Source organism: Copadichromis virginalis, linkage group LG2, assembly GCF_057382275.1.
Source record: "Copadichromis virginalis isolate Kocher_CV1m ecotype Utaka linkage group LG2, C_Virginalis_male_GT1.1, whole genome shotgun sequence".
Lineage (NCBI taxonomy): Eukaryota > Metazoa > Chordata > Actinopteri > Cichliformes > Cichlidae > Copadichromis > Copadichromis virginalis.
The window spans coordinates 35,521,164-35,541,011 of NC_140619.1; the positions used below are offsets into that span (position 1 = coordinate 35,521,164).

The 19,848-nt window shown below is 39.2% G+C and overlaps 1 protein-coding gene across 3 annotated transcripts in view; it reads left to right on the forward strand.

Moving 5' to 3' along the window:
- arhgef6 (Rac/Cdc42 guanine nucleotide exchange factor (GEF) 6) overlaps nt 1–19,820 on the forward strand; it is a 28,686-nt gene extending 8,866 nt beyond the window's left edge. The window contains exons 7-22 of one of the 3 annotated variants that reach the window (XM_085432762.1): nt 254–348; nt 2,115–2,210; nt 3,816–3,938; nt 6,066–6,204; nt 6,484–6,543; nt 8,560–8,706; nt 9,601–9,687; nt 10,138–10,219; nt 11,583–11,698; nt 11,875–12,054; nt 14,232–14,252; nt 15,908–16,001; nt 16,290–16,376; nt 16,492–16,591; nt 16,852–16,906; nt 17,399–19,820. In XM_085432762.1, the coding sequence (XP_085288888.1) occupies nt 254–348; nt 2,115–2,210; nt 3,816–3,938; nt 6,066–6,204; nt 6,484–6,543; nt 8,560–8,706; nt 9,601–9,687; nt 10,138–10,219; nt 11,583–11,698; nt 11,875–12,054; nt 14,232–14,252; nt 15,908–16,001; nt 16,290–16,376; nt 16,492–16,591; nt 16,852–16,906; nt 17,399–17,521 (1,605 nt within the window). In that variant the 3' untranslated portion in view covers nt 17,522–19,820. Of the gene's footprint in view, nt 1–253; nt 349–2,114; nt 2,211–3,815; nt 3,939–6,065; nt 6,205–6,483; nt 6,544–8,559; nt 8,707–9,600; nt 9,688–10,137; nt 10,220–11,582; nt 11,699–11,874; nt 12,055–14,231; nt 14,253–15,853; nt 16,002–16,289; nt 16,377–16,491; nt 16,592–16,851; nt 16,907–17,398 lie in introns of those variants that run through there. The other 2 variants (XM_085432772.1, XM_085432778.1) reach the window with 2 other exon arrangements.
- Nucleotides 19,821–19,848: the final 28 nt, after the last annotated feature.

A 19,848-nucleotide genomic window follows, 5' to 3' on the forward strand; every position in this document is an offset into this window, starting at 1 on the left:
TGTTTAATGGAGTTAAAGTCAGAATGTACATTTTCTTGGTGCTGACGGATGTTAATCATTGATCGAAAGTGATTTACTTCACCAGAATAAATTAAGATCTGGAAGGTTATGGGATTCAGCTTCAACTTTGTGCGTTTTTTTGAATACTGCCAGTCAGACTTTCTTTAGGTTTTAGTTTGTTAATATTTGTGTCATTGATTTCGTTTGTGTGTGTGAGATGTTAAATATTCTGCTCACTGTGCTGCTTCTCCAGGTGGTACAGGACATCTTAGAACACGAGCGAGAGTTTCTCAAAGAATTACAAACAGTGTTGAACTGTTACCTACGACCCCTGCAATCCAGTGACAAGTAAGGGCAATAAAACAGCAGATGTGACAGGATTATGATAGGATAAAAAGCTGCATGCATTTACAGTGGGGCAAAAAAGTATTTAGTCAGCCACCGATTGTGCAAGTTCCCCCACTTAAAATGATGACAGAGGTCAGTAATTTGCACCAGAGGTACACTTCAACTGTGAGAGACAGAATGTGGAAAAAAAATCCATGAATCCACATGGTAGGATTTGTAAAGAATTTATTCGTGAATCAGGGTGGAAAATAAGTATTTGGTCAATAACAAAAACACAACTCAATACTTTGTAACATAACCTTTGTTGGCAATAACAGAGGTCAAACGTTTACTATAGGTCTTTACCAGGTTTGCACACACAGCAGCTGGTATTTTGGCCCATTCCTCCATGCAGATCTTCTCGATAGCAGTGATGTTTTGGGGCTGTCGCCGAGCAACACTGACTTTCAACTCCCGCCACAGATTTTCTATGGGGTTGAGGTCTGGAGACTGGCTAGGCCACTCCAGGACTTTCAAATGCTTCTTACGGAGCCACTCCTTTGTTGCCCGGGCGGTGTGTTTTGGATCATTGTCATGTTGGAAGACCCAGCCTCGTTTCATCTTCAAAGTTCTCACTGATGGAAAGAGGTTTTGGCTCAAAATCTCACGATACATGGCCCCATTCATTCTGTCCTTAACACGGATCAGTCGTCCTGTCCCCTTGGCAGGAAAACAGCCCCATAGCATGATGTTTCCACCCCCATGCTTCACAGTAGGTATGGTGTTCTTGGGATGCAACTCAGTATTCTTCTTCCTCCAAACACGACGAGTTGAGTTTATACCAAAAAGTTCTACTTTGGTTTCATCTGACCACATGACATTCTCCCAATCCTCTGCTGTATCATCCATGTGCTCTCTGGCAAACTTCAGACGGGCCTGGACATGCACTGGCTTCAGCAGCGGAACACGTCTGGCACTGCGGGATTTGATTCCCTGCCGTTGTAGTGTGTTACTGATGGTGACCTTTGTTACTGTGGTCCCAGCTCTCTGCAGGTCATTCACCAGGTCCCCCCGTGTGGTTCTGGGATCTTTGCTCACCGTTCTCATGATCATTTTGACCCCACGGGATGAGATCTTGTGTGGAGCCCCAGATTGAGGGAGATTATCAGTGGTCTTGTATGTCTTCCATTTTCTGATGATTGCTCCCACAGTTGATTTTTTCACACCAAGCTGCTTGCCTATTGTAGATTCACTCTTCCCAGTCTGGTGCAGGTCTACAATACTTTTCCTGGTGTCCTTCGAAAGCTCTTTGGTCTTGGCCATGGCGGAGTTTGGAGTCTGACTGTTTGAGGCTGTGGACAGGTGTCTTTTATACAGATGATGAGTTCAAACAGGTGCCATTCATACAGGTAACGAGTGGGGGACAGAAAAGCTTCTTACAGAAGACGTTACAGGTCTGTGAGAGCCAGAGATTTTCCTTGTTTGAGGTGACCAAATACTTATTTTCCACCCTAATTTACGAATAAATTCTTTACAAATCCTACCATGTGGATTCATGGATTTTTTTTTCACATTCTGTCTCTCACAGTTGAAGTGTACCTCTGGTGCAAATTACTGACCTCTGTCATCATTTTAAGTGGGGGAACTTTCACAATCGGTGGCTGACTAAATACTTTTTTGCCCCACTGTATTACAACTGTGCTTAATGTGAGAAATGTTTACATGTGTGCCAGTATTTTTGAATTTGTCGAAATTGCAGTGAATTCTAAAATAACTTCTGTGTTTAGGCTCAGCAGTGCAGACAGTGCCACCTTGTGTGGAAATCTGGAGGATATCAATAGCTTCCAGCAGGGACTTTGTTTGGCTTTGGAGGAATGTACTAAGTAAGTAATTCTGGATGCAGATGTGTGAAAAAGTCTTTCATTGGTTACATTTAACTACTTTTACACCACTCTTAGTAAAGAGCAACATTTGGACCACAATGGACCCTACTCCTGTGATTGCTCTGTAAAACATAGCGAAATACATCTGTAAAACATTACTAGTTAAAAGTTTCATCTCATTCCTTACGCTGCACAAACATACTTGATAATATTTTTGCAATCACTTCCTTCCTCCCAGACATCTCTTCCTATTTCTTTCTTTCTGGTACAAATATCATCTTGAAACTGAGCTGATAAAGTGTTTGAAATGGGTCACAGCTACTTATTGCACACACATATTTGAAAAATTCCTTTTGATTTGTTTATGCACTGGTGGTGAAGAAGTTTTAGAGCCGCATAGATTGTGCAGTCCAAACACCTCTGAAATATTTCTAATGAAATAAGTTGGGCTTAATGCTTTAATCTTATATTTACAGACTTAAACCACCTCTAATTTGTTTATAATTTACTGCGAAAACGGAAGATAGAGGTGGTGATACACTGAAATGTGGAAAGTAGTCTTTAGGAATAGTTCTCCAGGCTTCTTGGAGGAGATTCGAGGCTCTTCTTTGGATGTTGCTCTATAAAGAGGACAGAAAAGATGACAGCTGGCGATGCATTTGGGGTAATGCTCAAGGAATGAAGCTAAACCATGGCCGAGCGTCCGCCATGATTTACATATGGCTCTGGACACTCACTGTTGTGTCTTTCCTTTGTAAATAAGGACAATTTCAACCAAAAATTTCAAATTTGGATTCCTTCAGACCTGTTGTCACTGATTTTCAGTTCAGTTCTTGTGGAATTTGGTATACCTCAGACTTTTCTGCTCGTTTCCCTTTCTTAAAAATTGCTTCTTGATAGCCACTCTTCTCAACTGAAGGTCCAGGTGTATCTCCCAGATGTTGTCAGGTCTTTGTCGGATTTTTCCCCGTTTCTTAAGGACATGGTTTTCAGATTGAGTTCATGTTCTGTAGATGTTTGCGTGTGGGGGTTTTTTTGTTTTTGTTTGTTTTGTTTTTTAAACACTTTTGTCATTCAAAAGTACAGTTTCCTCTAATTTCATAAGGACACACTGTACACTATGCTGAGATATACCAAGTTTTCAGCTAATACTGTAGCTCTTTGGGTATTGCCCTGTTGTTGTAAAAATGCTATTTTATGTGTATCAACTCCATCATCTTTGGTATTTTTCATAGATTCAGCAAGAAACTAGAACAAGTGAAGTGTGCTTGCGACAGGCTGCTAGTCGATAAAATAGCATTTTAACTTGTTATTTACCAACCTGTCTGTGTCGTAGAGACTATGCTGGTTCAGTCCTTGAGTTAGTTGCCTCTGAGTGAAAAAACAGCCAGTGTCCAAAGAAACACTTTGACATAATTTCTGAAAGCCTGGAGAGCTATCGCTAAAATTAAACAAAATTAGGGAAAAAACAGATGCTCGCTTCTTTTATTTTATTTATTGTGCCATCTTTTGTTTCTGTGTCTTTCTTTTCTTTAACAACGATCCTGCTTTCCCCCCCGCTCTTTTCACCTCTCTGACTTTGGCTCTGTTTCTCTGACTTTGCAGGGTCCCAGAGGGACAGCAGCGAGTGGCGGCCTGCTATCTAAACCTAATGTGTCAGATCAAGGCTTTGTACCTGGCTTACTGTTCCAGCCACCCTTCAGCTGTCTGCATCCTCACCGACCACAGGTCAGCCCCCCTGCACACAAAACACCAGAGTCAGCCATGTAGAGACATGCCAGAGAGAAGTCTCGCCTTTTAATTTCAAAGCGAAAAGAAACCAGTGGTGAAGATTTGTAACCAATCCTCTCCAATGATTGAATTTTGATTATTTTAGCTAAACATTGTTTTGCATTTTTAATAAATGTTAGTGGCATTCCTTAGACAATAATATATCCCATGAAACCCCTTTTAAAAAGCCAAAAGTTGACCTAAAGGTGAATGAAATACTTTCCTGGGGAAAACTAAACAAATTTCTGCAGGTGACAGTTGTTTTTATTTCTTTTGCCTTTTTTCTTTAAGTACTGCATAGTTTGACATCTCCAAGGCCCAGCAAATTATGTAGTTTTTGCAGTCAAAGAAGGGAATATCCTAGGTTTAATATAATCTGTCATTGTTTGGATATGAATGCTGTGCTGTCTTAAACTGACCTTTGAAGTGCACTCTAAAGTTGAAGTTTGATACAGTAAAGCTCCTTCACCTCTTTTTTTCCATATGGGTTAATATGATATGGGAGAAAATAATATGTGGTTTGTTTATGTTTAATTTCTGGGGGCACTGCGCACCATTTTAATGATCTCATGCCGTTTTACTTTGAGCCACAAGGTGTCAGTAAAGGTAAAGAAGTGTTTGTGTCAAACGTGCGTGTTGTCTCCTGATGTTTCTGGGAGTTCAGTTGCTACAAAAATTCATTATTCTTATTGAGTAAGGGCTTCTCTTATGTGTATAGTAATAATAATGAAAGTTCCATGATGCAGTTTAAACAGTACCGCCTTGGGTAATGTTAAGGCGTCTAGTCTATTTCTGCACTGCGAGCTGAAGATTAAGTTGAATTACACACAGGAAGTCAACTGTTGACAGGATACTGTGTATAGCGTTGTGGTTATGGGGACAGGCGCACAGAGCGCTTTTCACAGTAAGCACATTTGCATTTCAGTTGCAGGAGCCTTTTTTGTCACATTCTCATTTACCCTTTTGTACCAGTTAGTGCTGCTGCAGATTTATGTTTTGGATCGTGGAAACTCATGAATGACGATCTCTTCAAACCACGTTTGAAGCGATCATGTTGCAGCTAACGACGTAGATTTGCACCAAACCAATGTTGACCTGATTTGCACTGTCTGTGAAATATTTGACCATCAAAGATGGTGCATGTGAAAATCTCACATGCACCACAAATGTGATACACTTGGGTTACTGTTTTTCTGCAGTGCGATCGGCTCGCTTTGCTGTAACAAATAAAGGGCAGTGTGCGGTAATATGTTGTTACTTTTGATTTCATCAATATACCATCACAAAACATGAACATAATACAAATATTACATTTTAAAAAAAAAATCTAAATATATGATGACTACCACAGCTCAAAAAATTGTAGCATATAGAAACCTGTTACCAGGCAAAAATATAGCTTAACTTTTATTTATATTTATTTCTTTATTTCTCTATTTAAGGAAACAGGAAGAGGTGCTGTTGTCCGAGGTTGTCGTTTGCATTTCCAATCGAGTTGCTGATCTCGTTAACAACCGAATAGCGTGACAATTAATATACTCAAAGCTTATCACATGGTGTTGTTTTATGAGGATACTCCTATTGTTTCTCAGCAGTGTTTCCACTGTTTAGTGTAGATTTCTGAACTCTGTCGAGTCATTTGTCACTTTAATGAAACATGGATGTATTTGTGTTAAAATGACTAATTCTTTGAGCTTTTCTGCACACTTTGTTTCATTTTACTGGTGGGACAGTTCTATGAAAGTGAGAGCTTTTGATAATGTGGTTAATGTGTGTTGTATATGGTAACGTTGTGTTATTAAAAATACAAAATTTCACTCCTACGTTTTGCAGTTCAGCACAGCAAGAAATACATGGTTATGTTATAATTTTAAAGCCTATCTTACAATTTATTATATAGTAAAAATGAAGGTTTATATAATAATTTATAAATACCTGGCTTACAGCTTGCATGCAATCTAGACTCAAAAACTTGTGATTTTTCTTGTTACCCGTAATCTTTGATTTTTCGTCCCCCCCCCCCCCCCCCCCCCCCCCCCCCCCAATAAAATATTGCCTATAAATTGTGTGTGTGTGTTTTCTTAGTGAGGAACTTGAGAAGTTCATGGAGAGTCATGGAGCAAGTACTGGAGGAGTCATGACCCTGACCACCAGCCTCAGTAAGCCCTTCATGAGGCTTGAAAAATACCCTACCCTGCTACAGGAGCTAGAGAGACATGTGGAGGTAAAGGAGAGAGCATAGACATATAAAAAGCATACTGAAATTATATACAAGTATAAATACAATATTTTTTTACTGTTTTATTCACTTGCTTTACTTACAGAAGCTAAACTACCATTAAAGTTACACTATGTATTTTCATAAATTAAACAACTTGCATTAAATGATTTTTTTCAGTCCTTGAATTCCCTTTGTGTTGCACAGTATACCTGTATGTGCTCTTGTATTCCTTTAGGATAAAGACTGTTATGTTTAAACCTGTAATGTTCATTTGCACCGCAGGAAGCCCACCCTGACTACACTGACATTGTAAAGGCAACAGCGGCGTTTAGGAGCCTTTTGGTAAGTCAGAAGGATCGAAGTGAACTTGCAGAGGAAGCCTGGATAATGTCATGACAGACTTTGAAGCTCCTGGATTTCCTCCTTACAGGACCGTGCTACCTTACCACCCTTACTATCCAAAAAAATACATTTTGCATAAAATTAATAATATGGATTATATTTATTAAAATGTCATTTTTTCCCAGAATAATAATCTTGAATAGTAATTAATTGTCATCAATACATCAATACTTAACATTTAACAGCACATTGCACATACATTGCACATCAACTATTTAAGTCAATCATAGTATGTTTTAGTGAAATTAATGTACTGTAGGATTTATGAGTACATTTTCAACCTTTTTAGTCATTATAAAGCACTCATTAATCCTTTAGTGTGGCAGTCCCCAATCTTTTTTGCGCCACGGACCGGTTTATGTCTGACAATATTTTCACGGACCGGCCTTTAAGGTGTCGCGGATAAATACAACAAAATAAAACCAGTACCGGTAGCAAAAAATTATTTTATTCATAACACACGGGAAAAGACCCAGGAAAACCAAGTTAACGATAAAAACGATAAAAAACCCTGAAAACCATAAATTTAACACCCGAGCCTCAACCTGGTACCAAACGACTCACGGACCGTTACCAGTCTGTGGCCCAGGGGTTGGGACCACTGCTTAAGTGTGCTAGTGTTAATAGTGCCCAGCAGTAGTAATTATAGTGAGGTCTTGCCTGCACGTTATTCGCCAATTTAGGTTTCGCTCAGGCAGTTAATGACAAATGCATAAATCTGCAGTTTTTTCAAGGTGTAATCCATTTACTAAGAATAGCTGAATAATTGGTGAAGTCATTTCAGTAGCTGTGTGCTTCAGCGTCGGATCTTGGTGTAAAGAGTAGGCAGTTTTATAAAATAATGAAAACTGTATTCTGAGTTAAAAAAGCTCGATACAGTTATTTGGAAACTAACACTTGTGGTTTCTTTTGAACAAAAACAGATCAGCTGCAGATAATAGGGAGTGACTGCTTATGTTACAGTGCAATCTTCTGTAATGAGGCTTATACAAAGTAAAGCTTATTATCCTTACATATTGTTATTAAACAGGACTTGATGGTAACTGAGGGAAAATGGTTACTAGTTGTAGAAAATGGTGATGCATAAAAGCCATTGTGCTGCTAATACGCACGCTAATAAGGAACTAGTTAATGGTGGAAATGACGCTCTTGGTAAATAATGTTATCACGCTTTCAATTTCGTGTTTACATGTTTTCATTTCATTCGACAGTGTAGTTTAGCACAATTCCTCATAATCAAACAGAGCTCTGATAGGGGGGAAAAAACCAGAAACAATGCAGTGATCCTTTTTTTCTGCTTTAAGTTGAGTGATCGTATTGTTCCTAAGGTGGGTGGGAACTGAAATGCCATCTTAAAAGAGCTGGATTAGAAACGAGCAACCGCACTATACCTGAGCGAACGCCACCCTGAGACACAAATTCCCCGGTATTGCTTTGACTTCCTCATAAGAGCAGATAAAGTGACTCACTCGTTTCTTCTACACAGGAAACTGGGGAAACAAAAAAAGGCATCACTTATCACTCTCCGTTGTAATTTGCAAGTCTGACGTTTCTTTGTGTGTTTTGAGTGTGGTTAGGATCTCTGGTACTTTAGAAATGCTATGCTAATTTACAGTGCTCTTTAAAAAAACAAACAAAAAAAACCCTAATTTTTGATTGACGTGCAGTGGAAAGTGATAATGTTGCATTGTCACTTTTTTCTGCTTGAAGAGGGAGAACCCCTGCACAGCACCTGAAAAATGTACTACTTTATGTTGCATGCTAGTTTTTATGCCTTTTGCGTACATGGCAATGGTTACATTTTCAAAGCCATATCCACAGGGGGGAGAGATTATCCTGTTGCTTGTTACTCAGTAGTAATAAAAGGCAAGAAAAAAGGGTCCAGAAAAATATCAGATTTATTTTCACCAGCATGTTGCATAGTTTTGTAATCTTGTGTGTGCTTGTGTGCTTAAGACACAGTGCCAGGATCTGCGGAAGCGCAAGAACCTGGAGCTGCAGATCTTGTCAGAACCTGTGCGGGGCTGGGAGGGAGAAAGCATGAAGAGTCTTGGTCAAGTGGCCTACACGTCCCTGGTCCATGTGAGAAATGGCTGCAGTGAGGTGAGAGATATGAGGTTTTCCTAAATGAGAAAAAGCTCATTCAGCCAAACTATAGTGGAACTGCTGCAATAATACTAAATACAAAATATCCTTTTGTCAGTTTAGAATATGTGTACAATCAGAGGTTTGGTAGTATTTTCCCATTTCTGAAAGCCAGTCCTTGTGGCATTTAAGAAAAATCATATCAGTTAATTAATTAAGCTGCCTGGCTCCTTTACAGCTCTCTCATAACAACAAATAGTTGTTGTTAATTAAAAGATAATTTATCTGTAGTACATTTTTCTCTTTTCCTGTTGAGATCCAGCAGTGTAGCAATCTTTAAAACAAACTAAGTTTCTAGTTTTCAGGAACTGTAGGTGCGGAAATCTGTTCCCCTTTGTTGCTAAATTATTACCCCCCTCAAGTATGAGAACTGAAACCTAAGTAGGCCATAGGCAGACCCAAAAGCCGTCTCCTCTTTCATGTGTGGTTTCTGTGTAGGGGTCGATTCGTAGTCCGTGGTTGGAAGAAAGCCCAAGATACACATTTGGATTCACCCCCCCCTTCTTTTCTTTTTTTTTAATCACTGCCAACCGCTTTCCAACCAGCATAACAATTACCATATTTGTTTCATAGCTCATTTGAATTTCCATTCATATAACAAGCAAGTGTTTTCCCAAACTGGCCTGCTGCAACCAGAGCTAAAATATGCTCACTTTTTTTTGTCACATTAGGAGGGAAACCTGAAACGGCTTGCTTCTTGCAAAGAAGTGCAATGAATCACTTTGGTTTACCTTGAATAACTCAAGAAAAAGAACACCAAAAAAAACATAACCGATCAATGTTGTTGTTGAAAATGCATTTTCCAACCTTCACAATAGGTTTGCAAAAATAATTACTGTGTCTCTCTTTTAGGAAAAAGAGGAGCGTTACCTTATGCTTTTCCCGAATGTGTTAGTAATGCTGTCTGCCAGTCCCCGGATGAGTGGCTTTATTTATCAGGTATGTCGTTTACCTCCCATCTAGAGAAACGCTTTGAAAACGCGCACAAACTTGTGGCTGATTTAGTGTTTAGTCAAACTTAATGTATTCAGTCAGCTGCAAACAGCAGCCTATGCAATAAATAAATAGAGTATTAAATATAAATCCTAAATATGCACGGTTTTCCTTTTTCATTCTATTCCATCAGTTGTGGAAACACTGTCTAAAGCATGAAGTAGATACTATCTTAGAATAAATTGAAGAAAGATTTGAAGTTGCTCAGTTTCAAAATTTTCTTTATATATACATGTTACATATGTGTTTCATTAAACGTCAGTTGTCCCTAATGTTATCCAGTCCTGATTTTCCTTGATTAACCTTTTTTTTTTCTGGTCACGACATACACAGTACTGCATCTTTTAGTTTGTTTACACTTGAGTGTTCCTCTCTCTTTGGTTTTCCTCCATTCAGGGAAGACTGCCTCTAACAGGTACCACAGTAACGAGGCACGCGGAAGAAGGAGACATTTCCCACTTTGCCTTTGACATCACAGGTTTGCATCTAAAATCCAACCAGCCATCCCTCCATTTCCTTCCACTTATCCTGTTTTGAAATCTCAAATTTTAGGACAAAAATAAAGAGGAAAAAAAAGATTTGAGAGGACAGTGATATTGTTCTTACATAATAATAAACTATTTGACCAACCAATTCATTGAATTGTTTAACATTTAACATTTGAAGTGATTCAGGAAAACACTTTTCCTCTGTAAAGTATTCATGCTTTCATTAGTTCATTGTGTTTGTACAAAGCAGGGTTTTTGTCCGTGTGACAAAAAATTAGCCCAATGGTGAAGTCAGTCTGGCCTCCTTTAAAAAAAAGCCATACATCCAAAGCTGGAATGCATCCATCCATCCATTATTCCACTCTTCTTTTTCTTTTTCTTTTTTAAAGAAAGCTGTTTTCTGTATAACGATGTGAAATGTTATAAATGTGATTGTTTGTAAATGTGAAACCTCATATTTTCAGTGGCTTGACTTCCAATATTAGAACCATAAGGTTTTTCAAAACATGCTTTGATTATTGCTAAAATATAAAGTATGGGTGGTACTGCTCTGGCTGTGACATACGTTGGTCTCATGAATCGTACAGTTGTGGTCAGAAGTTTACATACACTCATCATGGACGTGAATGTCATGGTAATTTGGGGCATTAGATGATTTCTGTGAATTGTTCTTTATCCTGGGTGGAATGATTATTTAGCATAAACCTTTAATTACTTTAAAAGAAAGAATAATTGTACAATTTTTAATTTATTTTAGATTTTCTCCAATCCGAACAGGGGCAAAAATATACATACACCCCTACTAATATTTGGTTAAATGTCCTTTACCAAGTTTCTCAGTGCACCTTGATGCTACCACCACCATGCTTGACAGTTGGTAACTACAGTTGGTACATACCTCTTATCATTGTGGCCGAATAATGCAATCGTTTTCCCATCATACCATAAAACTTTGATCCAGAAGACATTTGGCTTGTTCATGTGGGTAGCAGTGGAAATTGTAGTCGCTGCCCAGAAAAAACGTCGGTTTTTCCAGGCAGCGGTTTCTTTTCTAGGTTGGCACCCTTTCAGTCCATGGCGATATAAAGAGTTCCCTGTTCATGGCAGGCCTGAGCATTGGTGGTTCCTGGGCTGTTCCTGAAGACCCCACCTGAGACTGACAGTCTGGGTCTTTCTCCCGACCTTGGCGACTTTGTAAATCAGCAGTTCTCCTTAGAGCTTCACTGAGTCACTTAACCTTTCTCATTGTTCTGAGGACATTCATGCCCATCATGAGTCTATGTAAACGCTGTATGTAACACCTGTGATGGAAAGCAGCTCTTCATTTATTGCGTGTTGTCTTATTTGCTGCAGGAAGCATGATTGAACGCATTACAGTGTTCTGCAGCAGTGCCCAGGAGTTACAGGAATGGCTAGAGCACCTTCAACCTTTTACCAAAGGCGGAAGCCCTGCCAGCACCATTTCAAAGGTTAGGACAGAGACAGACACACGTATACATAAATTCAAAACAGTACCAAAAGTGAATCCTACACAGTTCCCAGGTGTGAAAACCAAAAAGTGACAAACGGCAGACTCATGTTTCACCACACATGCACAGTAATTCTCAAGTATTTGCTTTGCTTCCTTTTGTCTGGTTCAATGCAGAACGCAGATGGTAAACCAGTGAGCATGATCAGCGCCACCACTCACCCACATCACCAGGGCAGCTTCAGCAGCGTCAGTCGTGGCCCCCTGGAACCACCAAAGATTAGCAAGCCCTGGTCTCTCAGCTGTCTGCGGCCCGCACCTCCCCTCAAACCTTCAGCTGCTCTGGGCTACAAAGAGGTAGAAAGTTGCACAAACAAGCCCACACCAGTCTCTTAGTATCAGTCATTCGATACATTGCCAGAAAACTGTACCAATAGCAGAAGTCCCCTTCCTCTGCTTGCCCACCGCTGTATCCGTGTTTGTTGGTAACTTGTCAAGTCTTACAGTGATGTGTTTTAGCTTAAGCCTTCCATTACATCACGCACTAAATGCTAATGAAATTCGAGCCATAAAAACTAGACACGTAATAAATATTAAAAAACAAATAAAGCACACGAACTTTAAATAAACTAAATATAAACATTCGGCTTATACACACGAGAGAGCTCAGTAGTCTCCATTTTTGTCTGGTATGTTACATTTTTCAGATGTACAAACTAAAATTGAAGCACAAAGTAGAGGTGTGCGTGTATGAGTTATGGTCCATGTTTGTAAGTTAACTTTCATTTTATGAAAAATTCCTACAATTAATAGGACTGAGAAAATTGTTTGAGATTACAAACATGTGTGAAATCCTCGCTTTACTGTGCACTTCACCGGATGCTGTTTTTGGAGGCACTGGGTTCACTTCAGTTAGTTTTAAAAGACATAGAGTATTATCTTGACTTAGAGTTATAGATTCATTCATTTATTTATTATTTTACTAGTAAAGCATCATATGGGTTAAATCAAAGCATCCTGTCCTCCACTCTAGTGTCAGCACTAATTATGGCTCAAATAAGATAAGATAAGATAAGATAACCTTTATTAGTCCCACACGTGGGAAATTTGTTTTGTCACAGCAGGAAGTGGACAGTGCAAAAGTTATGACGCAAAAATTAGAATACAATAAGAATAAATACAGTACACAACTGTACAGAATAGAATAAAATAATATACTATATACAGTGGAATAAAATAGAATAAAAATATACAATAAGATAAAAATAGAATACGAATGCTATATACAACTGAGTAAAAATACAACGATGCCAGAAAATGTCACCGGACACAGGAAGTACTGAGGTGTTGCAATACTAAAGTGTTCCAAACAGCTGCTTCTTTGTTCTCATTCAACTAGTTAACATATACACATCTGTTATTTGGGAATTTAGCTCTGTTTTTAAAATTTTTTTTATTATTAATTTAAAATTGATGGACCAGAAGAGATGTGGGACTCTCTTCTGAATTGAGACTCCTACTAAGATTATTGCAATTGGATAAAGTAGTTGATCGGTCTTATCTGAATACTACTTTTTGTGAGACATAGTGAACTTATATTTTGGTAATATGTTGTTCTAAATAATCATTTAGTGGTTATAGACTGACACCATTAATCGAAGGAACTGTGGTATTGCTATGCAGTAACTCACATTAATGCTGTTCATCAGCGCAACAAAATATGGTTTGGAGCGTACAGCTTAAAGGTATGTGGTCACAGGCTCTGAAAATGTGGTAATGGCTGTGACATTAACAGTGCAGGGTGTGAGTTAGCTAAAGTGGCCTTTCAAAGGCAAGCAGCGAGCATCATTTTAGCTTTAGTTGCAAGAAGGGGAACAAAATTGAAACTACTGAAATTGTTCCTGAAATATGGGCAGTCAAGGTGTTGTTCTGAGGAAATATTTTCCAGTAATGGCAGCAAGGTCACCAAGGGTGCCTGGCATTTAAGAATGATGACTGCATCAGTGGTTATGAGCTACTTGTCTATGAGCGATGTGATGTTTACGGTGTGGTCTTATGTGGGTGGTGTACGCTTTTCACAAAAGTATCAAGTCAGCAGTTTTAAAAGTTTCAGTTAGACTTGACTCTGGTAATGTGTTGAATAGATATCAGTGTATCACATGTGATATCTGCAAACTAACATGTGTCTTGTTTAATAGCTTGTATTTTAAATATGTGTTTATGCCTTCTTGACAACAAACTTGAAGACGGGAGCAAGCAGCATGCTTGCAGCCATCTGGGTCTATTTATCTTATAGAGATTGCATGCACATGTCCTGAATGCATTGCTGGCTTTCTGTCAGTTTTCTCTTTTCTTTATACGTCTCTCTTTATACGAAACCAAAATCACCCTATTCTGCACAGACGAAGAATAGGTGAATGGCAGACGGGTTTTTAAAAATGTTCATCGTTAACTCTCACTAGCGCATCCTCCTCTCATTGTATTTTTCATGCACATTTTCCCCTTTCTCTCTTTCTCCATTCTGCCTTCTGTAGAGGATGTCTTATATCATGAAGGTAAGGTTAGACCTCACTGTGTTTCTATTCTCTGTGTGTGGGAGGATGTGGGCTCAGAAAGGTGGGATGGGGTTGCCTGTGTGTGTGTGTGTGTGTGTGTGTGTGTGTGTGTGTGTGTGTGTGTGTGTGTGTGTGTGTGTGTGTGTGTGTGTGTGTGTGTGTTATCTCCAGTGTTGAGCTAGCATGTCATTGCTCTCTCTGCATCACCCCTCTCTTGCTATCATCTGTTAGTTTCCTGTTTCTGTGGTGCCGCAAACCTGCTATTTGTCTTCTAGTCGTCATGTACGGCATCAGCTATCTTTTGAAATCCTTCTCTGAAGGAGCAATAGAAGAAAATTGTACTAGGGAAGCTATTTTTGGACTTGTAGGCACAGAGCATATTGAGTTCTACAGTCATTCAGCCATGAATATGTTTCCACATTTAAATTATCAGCAGACTAAGTATGCTTTTATGGCTTAGATGACATCCCACTTCATTGAAGTTCAATTTCATTTAATGGAAAACCTGGTGGAAGGAAACTATGTTCTTCATGCATAATGATATAGTGTTTTTTTGTTTTTGATCCAGACAGGTGCACAAGTTTAAACACCAACTTCTAAATGAGCGGAAAAGCTCAGCTTAGTCAGTCAGATCAAGCAGTTGTTTAACACGTTAGCCAAAATAGCTTCTTATACATATACTTCATAACCTTTTACGTGTGAGGTCATTCTGCGCTTGAGTAATTGCCGAGTTGCTAATGGAACAGCACCTGAATCTACCTTTCCTTCAACTTTGGGAAATGACTTCCCCGCACACAAAACCAATATAGGGAAACAACCTTTACACCGTGCACCTGCATTATTGTAAGTCCTGTGGCCTCTTCAGTGGTTTCAAAAGACAGGTGGTGACAATCAGGAGTCACTCCGTCCTCCTGATTCTTATGAGAAAATCGTTTCAGCGAAGTTTAGGGATGTCCCATGAATCAACTGTTTCCAGTTGCGTGTTCGACCAACTTTTCAGTTCCAGCCAAGGACACGGGGCAAATGACATCATAAGATGTTCTCAAGTCATTTTGCAGCACCTGTATGTAATGGTACAAGTACATCACCCTCACCGTGACTTAGGAATCGTTTTTAACACGTTAATTAGTCATCAAAGCGCAACTTTTCATGTGTTTAGTGAAACCATCATTTTGACCCCAAAGTCAGCAGCTCATAAAACCACATGGTTTAAATCATTTAGATAAGATCCTTTCTCATGGTTTTCTAATTGATGCAGACCACAGATAAAGCTTTTATATTGAAAGTATTTTTATTCTGCCTTTGCTGCAGTGGGATGTGGGTAAAGATGTAGATTAAAAAAAAGGTGATGAAATAAGTCATAGTATTTATTATTTTTTTTGTAAAACTCTGGTAGGCAAGGTACATATTAACACAGATCACTGGCTAATTTGGTCTTGGTCATCATTACATGCTTGCTGCTGTGTTTGTTGATGGACTTCTGTGTGTGGTGTATGTGTGTTTACTGATGTTTATTCACATGGGATGCACATCCCTTTAAGCTTGCATTCTGGTTGGTTTGGACCACTGGCTTTCAGAAGTGTGTTGCTCTGTGTGTGTAGGAGGAGGGATTTTGTGTACAGAGATGTACTTAGTTTATTGTCGACCACCTCCAGGATACCAGCAAGAGCCCACGGCCTAAGAGGTTCTTGCCAGGAAATAGGAGGAAAGAGCGCAAGACCTCTGATGATGACATTCACATGAGAAAAAGTAAGTGTCTTGCTTTATATTAGGGAATGGGAGGTGTAAAGCATTGCTCAAAACAAGCTTTTAAACAAGAAGTTATGTTCTTTTAATGATGTTGCTCAGAAATAATGTAACATATATGGTTTAGAAATCACTAGAGCAGACTTGGGGCTTCTGCAGCGCTGCTTTATCTTAAAATGAACAATGAAGAAGAGCACACACAGAACAAACCTCTTACCTTACACCTCTAATGTCATTTGCATTCATTTCAGCAGAGTGCTGTGTAATAATGGCAATCTCTGGTTTTTACAGGTACAGTTGCTCTAGAGGAGGATGCTCAGATTCTGAGGGTAATTGAGGCATATTGCACGGGAGCCAGCCTGCATCAGAGCACCACGGGTGTGTATTTGCAGAATGATGTGGATGAATTGCGTCTGTAGTGCCTTTTTAGAGTTATGCTCTAATGATTTTAGCTTTATCATTATTTTGTGTGTGTGTGTGTGTGTTTATACAGCGGTACGGAAAGAGTGTGTTCCTCAGGTGCTCCTGCCAGAGGAAGAGAAGATCATTGTGGAGGAAATGAAGAGCAACGGGCAGACGGTTATTGAGGAAAAGTAAGAATAGTATTACTTAGTACTCTTTTTATGTGTATTCAGATGTACTTTTTTTTGCAGATAGATTCAGAGTTTTGATGTTAATCCCATTTAACCTGTTGAGATGCTGTCTATCAACCGTATATGTGTGGGTATAGATGTACATACATATGTGTTTGAAGTGCAAAATAATTAGCTTTCTTTGAGATGGAGAGGGTGTTTAAAGCGTGCATATCATATCTTGAAGTATGACACAAACACTATACTACCCTTTTTTTCAGGAGTCTGGTTGATGCCGTGTACGCTTTAAAGGATGAGGTTCATGAGCTTAAAAAGGTGAGTGAGATTGGAGATCACTAATGCAAGAATGTAGGTTGTCTAGGGGAAGCAGTCACTCTGTTTCCTTTCCTGATTGCTTTTCTCTTTTGTGTATCAGATTGAGTTTGTTTGGTCATTTGGACATATATAATCAGTCACTTTCAGCGTTTAATTCTGGTAATGAAATCATTTCGTTTTTTCCAACTGAAGTTCTGCTCCATGTGTGGGGAGGTGGGGCTTTTACGCATACATGGTGAAACCGAGAGCAGACGAGATGAAAGAAATGAGTGCAAACACTCAAGCACGAAGGAGACTCTCATGTTCAAAAATTGACTGCTCGCTATTTAGACGTATATCCTCAATAAAATATTGAAAGGTTTGGTGTTTTGGGGTGGTGTTTGGCAGTGAGTAAGAAGTGAACTGAATTGAAATGTCCTCAAAAATTGTGAAACGCATGCTTGAAAGGCTCTGATATATCTTAACTTTGTTATTTTACACAATGTGTGGCAGGAGAATAAGTGGATGAAGCAGTTTCTGGAGGAGGAGCAGAAGTCTCGCAAGGAGCTTGAGAGACTTGTACGTAAACTGGCTAAGCAGAAGAACGATTGTGGCTGGGATGACGGCGCCCACTGAGCACAACCATCCAATCATCAGCATTCGTTTGTGGCTGTGCATGTATGTGTCAACATTTCTGCAACAACGCTTGCGGGGGGGCAGAAAGCGTCAGACGTGTGTGTGTGTGTGTGTGTGCACGTGCGTGCACGAGTGTGTATTTGTGTATCTATGTTGTGTTATCACATTTCAATCACACAGAGCAGGACTTGGACTTGCTCTCAGGGGTTCTGGAGCTCGATTTCTTTCTTCCTGACCTAGACGAGACTGTACACGTGCTTCTTTCTGAAGCAGCTCAGCTGAACCAAGATGAAACAAGCAATCCCCCCCCCCCTTGGTGACTGGCACTGTGAACACTCCCCAGCAAATGGAAGAATTTCAGACAAGGACAGAGAGAGTTTGCCACCATTTCTTTTGCTTCATTTGGAAATAGAAAAGGAGTATGAAGCCATTAATTTTAATGGGTGTTCTCTTGCATGCACCTCTGTTATCACGGGGACTGATTTTATTCTTTTCACTTTGTCATTGTTGTATTTTATTTGGCGTAAGGGTCCCTATGGGGAAAATAGTTTTTGTTTTGTTTTTTTTTGGGGGGGGGGAGAGAATCTCTCTTTTGTATGTGTGATTTGTTTTTTGTGTGTGTATTATTCTAGACATTCGCATTACACATTTCCAGGCTGCTTTTTAGGCAAACAATCAGGTTAGCTCATCTTCGTAATCTTAGTTTTAAAACGGAGCCCGTCATCGTTTATTTAAAAACTGCATGAATGTACATGTATCAGTGTGAATTCTGCATCACAAATGTGATAATCGAGAAATTCAGATATATAGTCCAAAGCTATCAGGGATGCAGCTGCATATTAAAATAGAAAAGATCTTACTATGTACCTTTTATTATACAAGAGTACACAAATAATAACAAAGATGTTACCCTTACTCTTCGTACTGAAATATATCCAAGAATCCTTTTAACATATAAATTGCATAGCTATTTATTGTTCACCCAAGCATTTCATTGTGGTGTTGGCTTTTTAGATATTGTTCTGCTGCCTTTATGTCTGTCTTCGAATAAACTACACTGATATGTACAGGCAGGAAAAAAAAAATCCCCCGGCTTTAAGCTGAGGGAAAATAAATTTTTTTTTGTATCACATAGGAGGAAAGATTACTTTCGTAAAAGAGCACGCCTTGAGAATTTAGATGTTTTTGTTTTGCAGCTTCTATGGTATCCTTGTGGGTTCCTGTTGAGCTGATGGAGAGAGGAAATGGAGACGATTTGTCGGTGTAGAGTAAAGCTCAGCTATTTGTTGGGTTTTTTTTGGGTTTTTTTAAGTGCCTCCTGAAGGGGTGAATAAACTAAATATTGCATAGTGAAATATCATGGGTGGTGTGCTGTAATAAATGGCTCAAGCTCTTAGTGTGTCTAAAAAGAAAACAGCCTCTTGAGGACTCTCAACGGTACATTTCCTTATGTGGTTTTAGCGTGTGCACCGTCAACACTGTTTCCTTATCTTACTGCACTGCAGAGAGGCAGTAGATGCTTCTGAAATGCAATAAGTGACTGCTTTACTAACTGACCCTCTGGGTTGGTCCCAGCATGGTGGGCCCAAGTTGGAGAAATTGCAATAAAAAAATACAATTTATTGACCAAAAAAAGTTCAAGTTAAGTATTCATTATATTTCATTTTCCTTTATTTAATGAAGTCTCTTGATGGTGATCAAATTTAAACTTATTAAAAATGAAAATGTATCCTATCGTATTACTGTATGTGAAGTGCTGTTCGCATAGATCTCGTGCGCCTCTTTACAGAGACTGAAGCACTGTGTATGATACAGGGCAGCACTGGTACATCAGTAACAGGGTCACTGTCTAGCTTGAGCATGGCTGCGGGGTCATGCCTGCTCAGGTGCTGAAGCTGACCTGTATTATTTGAATTGGGACACTGATAGCATCTAGATTTTATCCGGCATTACTGCTGCTTCCTGTACAGATGTGTGAGTCCGTCTCGTCACGTTCGCTGCTGAGAGTAACATTACCGCTCTTTCTGTAAAAACTGCTCTCATAAGCACCGCATACTGTAGTTTCAAATTCCCAATAGTCTCAGTGAGTACTTACTGGTGGAAAGGGGTTGAAATCCAATTTTTAACCCGTTTATCTGAAATCTTTTCTCCAGACCACTGTGTGTTTTTGTTTTTGAAAGACTGTTCTATGCAATTATTGTTGTTGCAAGTATTGTAATGCTTTTTTTTTTTCTAGATACCCTGTACTTTATGTTTGGTATGATCATTCTTTTATTAAAACTTTAATATAATACGTGGAGCTCAGCATTTGGTATTGATTTATCCAA